The 9,968-nt window shown below is 35.0% G+C and overlaps 1 protein-coding gene across 1 annotated transcript; it reads right to left on the bottom strand.

The window, feature by feature from the left end:
- Positions 1–100: 100 nt before the first annotated feature.
- LOC107586680 (mitochondrial ribonuclease P protein 3-like) lies at positions 101–1,842 on the bottom strand. The gene is made up of 3 exons (XM_016274135.1): positions 1,652–1,842; positions 335–530; positions 101–258 (listed from the first exon to the last, which is right to left on the bottom strand). The coding sequence occupies exons 1-3, from the start codon at positions 1,732–1,734 to the stop codon at positions 127–129; spliced, it is 411 nt and encodes a 136-aa protein (XP_016129621.1). The 5' UTR covers positions 1,735–1,842; the 3' UTR covers positions 101–126.
- Positions 1,843–9,968: the final 8,126 nt, after the last annotated feature.

Raw genomic sequence — 9,968 nt, forward strand, 5'->3', positions numbered from 1 at the left:
TATATATATATATATATATATATATATATATATATATATGAGCGGTAGAGGAAACACAATTGGACATTTTGCAAAGCATTATTTATTTGATATTTCTCAGCAAGCACACTAGTAGTAACTCCAGCCTCAATGGTCTTGAGTGAGGCAGAGCCATTTCTGAGGAACTTCATATGTGGCTCTATCTCCTCTATTCTCATCATAAGGAATGTGCCAGGAGCTGCCAGACATCTGAGCGATGGTGTCATAAGCCGAGATCCTCTGAAAAACACAGAGCAAAACCAACAGTCATCCTAATAATCTTGATTAAATAAGATCTCTCCATTTATAAACCTACCTGAAATCGAACTCTTTTTCCTGGGACGTAATGACTGATCACCAATTGATGGCCACGTTGCCACTTGAAGAAGAGGCGTCTGGTTGCGCTGTCTGACAAACAGGCTTTGTGATCTCTCATCAGATCACGACTAAGAAAGTTACAGTGAAGGCCAGAGTGCAAAGCAGCATACAGCAGAAACGGGTCATCCTCAGATCTGTGGCAGCCATCCAAGAAAATCAGTGCACTTTATCAAAAATACCTTTCATACTTGGTGAATGAAATCATTATGGGTTTATATTGACTTGCGCAGAGAAGGGAAGGGAACAGTACATGCGTCACTAACACATTACAAAAACTGTTACAAAACATAGTGCGGTCTTCTATGTATACACACACACACACACACACCTGCTCAAATGTTAGGATTTTTAATGTTTCTGAAATAAGCCTCTTATGCTCACCAAGATACAATAAAAATACAGTAAAAGCATTAATGTGAAATATTACAATTTATAAGAATTGTTTTCTGTTTGAAGATATTTTAGTTGTAATCCATTTGATTTATTTTTATTTATTCCTGTCTCACATGATTCTTCAGAAATCATTCAAATATGCTGAATTGGTGTTCAATTATTATTTGTGCTCAATTATTAATGGTTCTTATTATAAATGTTGAGAACCTTTAGCTGCTTAATATTTTTGTGGAACCCTTATTTTTTCAGGATCCTCTGATGAATACAAAGTTCAAACGAACAGCATTTATTTAAAATAGAAATATTTTGTAACATTATAAATATCTTTACTGTCACTTTTGATCAATGCATCCATACTGAATAAATGTATTTATCTATTTTTCTTTTAATTCTTACTTACTCCATAATATATTAAAACAAAAAACAGTTCTTTTATTTTGTAATAATATGACTGTTTTTACTTTATTTTTGATCAAATAAAAGCAGCCTTGGTGACCATAAGAGACTTCTTTTAAAAACATAAAAAAATCATAATTATTCCAGACCTCTGTCCAGTAGCGAACAAATGTAAAATTGATAGAGTGGGATGTTAATGTGTCGCTAAACTTATATTATGATACTCGAATTAGCATAAAAGTAAGAAATATATTCCAGATTAAACTATTTTCATCAATACCAATCTTGCATGAATTGTTTCGGTGAAATGGCCACAATGCATTATGGGATTGTTGTCTCCACAAAGCACCTAATTTGACCATAAAAGATCCCTGTGATCCCTTAAAATGCAGCCTACGTAGGCAGCTCACTAGGTTTTGGAACAGCGTGTGCGGTATGCGATTGAGGAAAGTGGGGTCATACTAACATGTTCTCAGTGAAGAAGCAGTGGGCTTTCTGCTTGATCTTGCTCATGTTTTGTCTGTCCCAGTTCCGGGAAGGTTGTAGCATGTGCTTCCTGCCAAGGACCAGGATGTTCAGACCCTGCTGTTCCAGCTCCGACACGACTGCCAGCAACTGCGGAGATAATTCACACTCTCAGTGACCTTTTACCATTTCTATTTAGATATTAGACATGAATGAGGTCATTCGTGATTTTTTTTAATGAATGAGAGACCTCAGTTCATTCAGATTGTTCTCAATGAAATGAGCTGCAACTCATGACTTTTTTGGAGGAATTTCCCTTGGCATTACAGATGAATTTGGGACCTTTAGCAGGTCAGCTTTAGGGAAATTATTCTTGCTCACATTGTTTTAACCTACTTCTGTACCACCCACCCACTCACACACACACACACACCAAGAGGGGGAGTTTCCTGATTACACAGGAAGTTGTTTTTCCAATACCCCCTATACAAAGTGCAGGCAGTAAAGGTTACAACTGCTTGCTAAAAATATCCAAGGGTCTTTGTATGTAGATGTTCAGATTTAACACCGCGTATTTGCATGAACTATTGATAAGACAGGCCTAATTATTTTTAATATAGTGTGTATGTATTTGTTTTTCTTACTCTTACTTCCAGCAGTTACAAAATTCTATTGTAACTAGCACCAGGAAGTTATAACTAATTAACATAAAATTTTTAGATGGATTTTTTAAAATATTGACAATATGTAAATGAGTAGACAAGCTAGAACAGTAGTGCATAACACTAATAATTACATTTTAAGTAATTCTATTTTTTAATATTACGTATTAAATTAAATAATATAAAATTATTAAAATAAAAAATAAAGTAATACAATAAAATAAAATAATATTCTTAAAGATAAATTTTCCAGCAAAACATTTTCCCAAAAAATAACATTCACTTTAGAACCAGTTGGTTAGAAAACAATGCAATTATTATGAAAAGTTAGATCTGAAAAATAGAGTTAAACTGTATATATATTTTAGTTGTAATAACATATATATATATGCACATACAAAAAAAATTGTTTTAAAAGAAATGCTATATAGCTATATATATATATATATGTGTGTGTGTGTGTGTAGACACACATATGCATGCATTGCATAAACCAGCCGCATTGTATTAACTTTCTAAATACATTCCTCACTAAAATTTAGATTACTGAAATGTCATCTACCGTTTGAATATGCAAAGTGAGTCCCAATTAATTCCAGTTTATCTTGTATCCTTCATTTTGCTAATTTTGACATGAGGAAGTGCTAAATGTGGAATTGCAGGTGTGATTATTTCTGCTAATTCATGATAAGGAAGTGGACGGTGAGCCACAGATGGGCTGGTTCACTCTGGAAAGCACCGTACACACCGTATACCGTAGCACCCTGTTTTACAATCCACTCTTAACCTCTGCCTATAGTCACCTTTGCTTTAGAATTTCTAGATATAGAGATGCACTTCCATCCAGCATGTTAGTCTTGTAAATTTACAATCACTTTCTTGCATACAGTCTGGTTACTTAGCCTGTAAACAAATCATATAGGCCTACTTTGGCCACAAATTCACTTCATTTTCTCACCCTGCTCAGACTGTGTGCAGACAAAACCGGTTAATACTAGCAAGTCAATGAATGCGCCAGTTAGCAAGGAAGTGGGGTAAATGTTACCACCAAAAATAAATTTGACCACAAAAGGCACATGTCTGACTTAAAATACAGGGTTAGTCATAACAAAATGAATGTAAAATCCCCTGCCTCCATGTACAATTGCTATGGGGAGCGTCTGTGTTAATAATGTATGACTGTGTGACGTTCAGATGGAAACCATGGATGAGTGAGCAGAAAGCAAAAGGATCTGGTCGAAGGTCAAGAGAGTTTGAGAATTTGTAGCTTGATGTCAAGTGAACAATTAAGTGTTACATCTGTTGAAGCAAGACACTATAGGCATAAAACAAAACAAAAATGTAATGCACTGGTCTATTTTTTGATTTTGGGCTATTTCGCTTCCATAATTTTCCTCTTTGAGTCTAGTGGAAAGAAAATATGTTAAATACACATTTAAGTGTTAATTTTATTACACTTTTATTACAATTACAATACATTGAGAAATGAGTTTCTTCTCATGCAACAAGCCAGAAATCTTCACTTCTGTAGCACTTATTTACAGCAAACTTACCAGTTTTATTCCTATCAACAGTATATTCTGAAGGATTTTACAGAGGAAATTGTTCATGTGTCATGATTTATAATATACATTTTATTTCTTAAAAACATGGTGATTTTCTTTTCTAGCTGTTGACAGTGTTTGCTGTCTGTTGAAGCCCCTGAATAAAAAATAAAAAAGTAATTGCAAGTTATCATCTCACAATTCAGACTTTTTCCTCAGAATTGCATAATACAAATGCGCAATTCTAACTTTTTTCTCAGAATTGAGAGATATGAACTCGCAATTGTGTGTTATAAAGTCACAATTCTGACTTTTCTCAGAAGTGCGAGTTTATATCTTGCAATTTTGACTTTTTCCCTCAGAATTGCGAGTTTGTATTATGCAAATCTGAGAAAAAAGTCAGAACTGTGAGATGTAAAGTAAACTCCCAATTGTGCAAAAAAAGTTAGAATTGTGAGATAAAACCTTGCAATTACCTTTTACATTTTTTATTCACTGTTGGAAACAGGCTTCCATCATTTTCTGATTTACATAATAATAAAAATAGATATCCAAAATCCCCTCTGTACAAACTACAATATATGTCAACAAAATAAAAAATTTCAAGAAGCTTGTAATACAAAGCAACTGCCTCAACCTAACTGGGGAAGTATGGTGATTTATGCTCTTAAAAATGAAGGTTTTTCTAATTGTTCATTTGGAGAACCTTCGAATTGCATAAAAGGCTCTTTGTAGTCTAAAAAGTTTAAGCTATAAAACGGTAGTTAAAATGTTTACCCTATTTACCTGTGGTATCTTGCCTTAAAGGATAGTTCATCCTAAAATGAAAACTTAGTCATCATTTACTCACCTGTACGAGTTTCAAAAGAAGATATTTAGAAAAGAATCTTGGTAACCAAAGAGTTTGTGGTAGCCACTGACTGGATAAAAATATTATGGAAGTCAATGGCTACCACCAATTTTTTGGTCACCAACAACTTTAAAATATATTCTTTTGTGCTCAACAGACAAAAGAAACTCATACAGGTTTGGAACAAGTGGAGGGTGAGTAAATGATGACAGAATGTTTTTATTTTTGGGCGAGCTGTCTCTTTAATGTTGCTTAATGGTCCTAGGCCATTGAAAGGCATTGGTTGTCGGTTAATGGGTGGTTAAAGATTAGATGGGCGGGTGTGGGTACTTATCTAAAAATATTAGCCTATTTGTTGGCAAAAAAATCCCTTAGGTACTATTATAATGGAGCACAACCAAATGTAAAGCCACTTCTGTCTGGGACTGACACCACCTTGTAGGAGGGAGGATGTGTAAAACGTTCTGTGTAACATTACATGGACACTGAACTTTCCCTAATTTTTCATTTGAGTAACTGTGGGTTTCATGGGTTTGGGGGTCTTTCGGGTTGGAAACTATGAGAAATTGGGGTTGTTCCCTAAACCTGTTCTGCTGCATTAAAGGGGTCATATGACATTGCTAAAAAGAACATTATGTTGTGTATTTGGTGTAATGCAATGTGTTTATGCAGTTTAATGTTAAAAAAACACATTATTTTCCATATAATGTACATTATTGTTTCTCCTCTATGCCCGCCTTTCTGAAACGTGTCGATTTTTACAAAGCTCATCGTTCTAAAAAAGCGAGGTGTGCTCTGATTGGCCAGCTATCCAGTGCGTTGTGATTGGCCGAATGCCTCAAGTGTGTGACGGAAATGTTATGCCCCTTACCATACTGTGATGCCGTGTCCCAGCAGGACGAGACTCAGTCCAACTGCTCTGCTCGTGCACATCACATCACCGGTTCTCTTTTAGCTGTTCAGTCAATGTACTGTTATACTAATAAAAAATAAAAAGCACAAAATTGCAAAAATTATAAGAATAAAAGTTTATTCAAAATATTAATAAATGTCATAATAGTATATAAAAAATATATAAAAATACTATCAAAGCAAGCAAAGGAGGATTACATACATTCAATTAGGATTTTAGCTTTCTGTAACAGCTGAGAAAACAATCATTATTTTTGCATTTCCATTCAGTGATGCTAGTGCACAGAAATTACACATTTCACCTTTAAACAAGATTATTGTTTCTGAAAAATCACGAGGCCTGGCGGGTGACATTTATAGCAAACAGATATGTCATTGTAAGTGATCCTGCCTGAAACTTATGAAACTCTACATATCAGATTAAGTGAAGAGCTGAGATATGTGCAGACATGAATGTACAGGAAGTATAAGAGCAAAACATGCAACCGAGAGATAAAGCAGTGTGTTCACAGATTGTCTGACAAGTACTGGCCAAGAACTGAACATACTACGTTCTTTCTGTCAGAGCATTGTGCAAAAACAACTTTTGTTGAACTGAATTGAATTCATCCCAGGACAGTTAAAAAATGTTTGACTTTTCCTATCTGTCTGAAGGGATATTTAAGCATTTGTTACCGGCATACAATAGAGCTTCAAACAGAACTTGACCACACCTGGCTCACCTTCAAAAGCGTGATCAGTTTGTGTTTAGCTGAATAACAGAGCATATGCTGGGCCCCTTTAATAGCAGGGCCAAAAAAAGCTAGAACTTCCTCCTTCTTTGTTGTTGTTTAAGAAGAGGTTGAAATACCTCCCGAATTGTCCTTGGCACAACATGTAAACAAAACAAGGGAATTTCCAGCTGGATTGGGGCCAGGTCACTCCCTCACCTGTCTGTCCTCGAGCCTCAGAGCAGCCAACAGCTTTTGATTTATTAACTTTAGCTTCATAGAAAAGTGTGATAGCTATGTCATGCACACTCATGCCTAGAGTTCATCAGTGTTAAACAAAGTACAGAAATACTGAGTTAATATACATTTACCCTGATGAAATACTACATAAGTAAAAGTACTAGCCAGACATTAATTTAGTCCAAAAAAAGATTTGTGGATGCAGACATATAATCCACAATTAAGCAAGCAATAATGTTAATAATGTTGCATATTAATTACAATAATTAACTTTGTATCAGCTGAGTGAATTTAAGCGAATTCTTAACTCAAGATTTGCTCTGATAGAATCATTGAATCGGTTGGCAACTTACTGAAATAAAATAAGTTGAAGTACTAAAATTATAAAAGTACTAAATAATATAAAGATAAATTAAACCTAAAAATAAATTAAACCTAAAGTAGACTAATAAAAATGACAAAAGCACATAACAATATTGCTAAAACTTAGAAGTCAAATTAAAATTAAAACTGAATATATAAAAATTCTAAATATTTATGAATTGAATTTTTATAAATATTTATGATTTTCAAAATGATTGCTAGTAGATTTCACAAATAATTACAAAGAAATGGCAAGTAACCCTGAATTAAACATCAAATTGTGAGGTAAAAAGACTGAAATAGCTAGGGCTGGGTATTGGCAAGAATCTGGCGATACGATACGTATCAAGATACAGGGGTTACGATACAATATTTTGCGATACTGTAAGCAAGGCGATATATTAGGATATTTCTAATATTAGGAATAGGATATTTTAGGAAAGCTGTCATTAAGAACACTTCACCACATGCAAACCTTAAAAAAAACATTTATTTACCCAGAACACAGTGGGATCTTCATTTGCATTAATTAGTCCCTGTAACATTCAACGTCATTGAACCACTTTTTGTTGCAGTACGAGTAAAGGGGTAACAGGTTGCTGCTGGCCAAATGGGTGCCCTAAGCAGAATAGTATTGTTGTGACCCCTCCTCCTCCTTCAAAAAACAAAAACAAACCTACTATAAGGGGTCAAATTAGACCTTTAATAAAAATATAAAAGTAAATAAATAAATTGTAATTCAACTGTATCATTTATAAATTACAATTGTAGCTCTAGACAGTTACCTATGGCTATAATTTTATTAATACTGTTGTCTGATTGATTTTATAGTCTCAAGCACTCAGAAATCACACAAAATAAAATTAAGCAGTTTTACTACGATAAAACCATGGTTAATTTTGGTAAGGGTTGTGATGTCCACATGTTTTTGTTAAAGAAATGAAAGAGGATGTAGCATTTCTATCGCAAAAAAGTGGCCAAAAATTTAAAATTAAGTGGATATTTGAATTAAATGTTTGGTCAATATTAAACAAGGATTTGTTCGTCCTGTAAGTGTAACAACAGCAATTATCAGGCCTTTGGTGCCCTTTGCAGGCATTTGCAAATTGTTTATTTTGTATTAGGTAGCCTACATTATGTATTTTAACAGTGTTATTCAATGACGCTAACATTAGTGGCGTGTCCTTATGGTTCCTGTCACTGTTTAAAGCTGCAATTGTGCCTCTTTGTCGCCATCTTGGTTTTAAAACCTGCAATTGCAGCTGTCTGCGGAATTATCTTCTTTGCGTGGGTTGAGCAGCGGCACGGCTCCAGCGCGGATAAATCTAATGTTTTGAGGAGTATGTGTGGCAGTTAGTCACCGCACCGGTGTGGATATTGTACTTTGCACTCAGATTCTAGTCTACGTCTTGGAATATATGACTCAAATAAGCATTTTCACCTGATTTTATCATCTGAACAAGTAAGTAACAGGTCTGCCACGTTTGTTCTGACCAACTGAGGAAAAAAGCATTACAATAAATCACGCTACCAATGGTGATTTAATATAAATGAGCTCATATCACATCAAACCGTGCAAATTATTATTATTGTTATACTTTATTCTCAAATTGTTAATGTTAACAACATCAGCATTGCGTGACTATGAGTATAGAGTGTATAAGTGAGTAGATTTCAATTTCTGTACAGTCTCATCTCTAATTGTCATACCACTCGAATTTCATATTAAGAAATTCTTTTAACCCAAAAAGCAAATGATGCTCCCTTCGAACTGGTTGTCTTTAAAATACAAATCTTGTGTAATCACAAATCTGTAATCAGAACCACATTTAAAACTGGAATATAATTTAATTTCATTCACATGTGTTTCATAAACACATAATCCTTTCTGGATTACAATCCGTCATCAAAATGATGCATTTAATTATTCCAGCTGTTGTGAGAAAAGGCTATAAACGATCAGCCCCCTGCAGGATCCTCACATGCGATAGCCTAGTAGCCGGGACAACTTCTTTATGTTTACAGACGCAGCAGAATGCTCGAATTTCCCGCGAAAACCTACCCGTACCACTCAAATTAGAAAACATTATTATAAGCTAACCGTTGTGAATCGGGCTAAAGGAAGGTGATAGTTTCGAACACTGGCTGGTTATGTACTTGCTCAAATATTGATTTCGGATCATTTTTAACCAAAAAAAAGTTACGGACTGCAGCTTTAAGTTCAGAGATAAGTAGGGCTGTCGCGATAACCGCAATATCGCGATATATTGACAACTGACGAGCAAACCACAGAGGAATGCAAGAACAGCAGCAACCGCGATTTTTGCGTGTTTTATTTTTTTCGTAAAGGTTATGCCCTTCTCGTTTTACACCATGCATGTGGACTGAATATTAAACAAGTTAGTAATGATAACATAATGTGTACCATGCTGATTTGCACTTAACAAGCCTAAACAGACAGTGAATGAGAGAGAGATCGACTGAGCATGTGCGATTATTTGCGTCTGTCCTCCAGGCCGAGTCATATATATTTGTAAAAATAGGTTGTCATGTCCAAGGAAAGCGAAATCTCTGTCTTAGTATCGACGCATAGCTGGTCACCTGAGCTTTCTAAAGTGGCGCTCAAAGTTAAAATGATTTCAACAGCGTGTTTCATTACATCTTTTTGAATGAATGAATCAGCGTTTTTGAACGTGTAGTTGAATGACAGTCCCTTTCCACCACCTTGTGGCGCAACACTGTAACTGCACTGACTTGACAGCCCGTCTAAAACGCGCGCAGGTGGAAATATCAATAGAAAGTCTCTTGTCCAGTCAGATTAGAAAATCAGATTACAACTTGGTTAACTGTAATACATATAGGCTAACGATAGCCTAACAATCTTATTGTCAGGTTTATGTTCTGTTATGTGGTTTGTGGACAGTTATTTTGTCATTCTCTTCTGCTTACTTCACTTTCTGTTTCAATGCTATTTGGTTTCGGTTTCACTGTTTTCTGAATATGACCTCGTTAGTTATATCGTAACACATACACACAA

This window comes from Sinocyclocheilus grahami, unplaced genomic scaffold (assembly GCF_001515645.1).
Source record: "Sinocyclocheilus grahami isolate Dianchi unplaced genomic scaffold, SAMN03320097.WGS_v1.1 scaffold84.1, whole genome shotgun sequence".
In the NCBI taxonomy this organism is placed as follows: domain Eukaryota; kingdom Metazoa; phylum Chordata; class Actinopteri; order Cypriniformes; family Cyprinidae; genus Sinocyclocheilus; species Sinocyclocheilus grahami.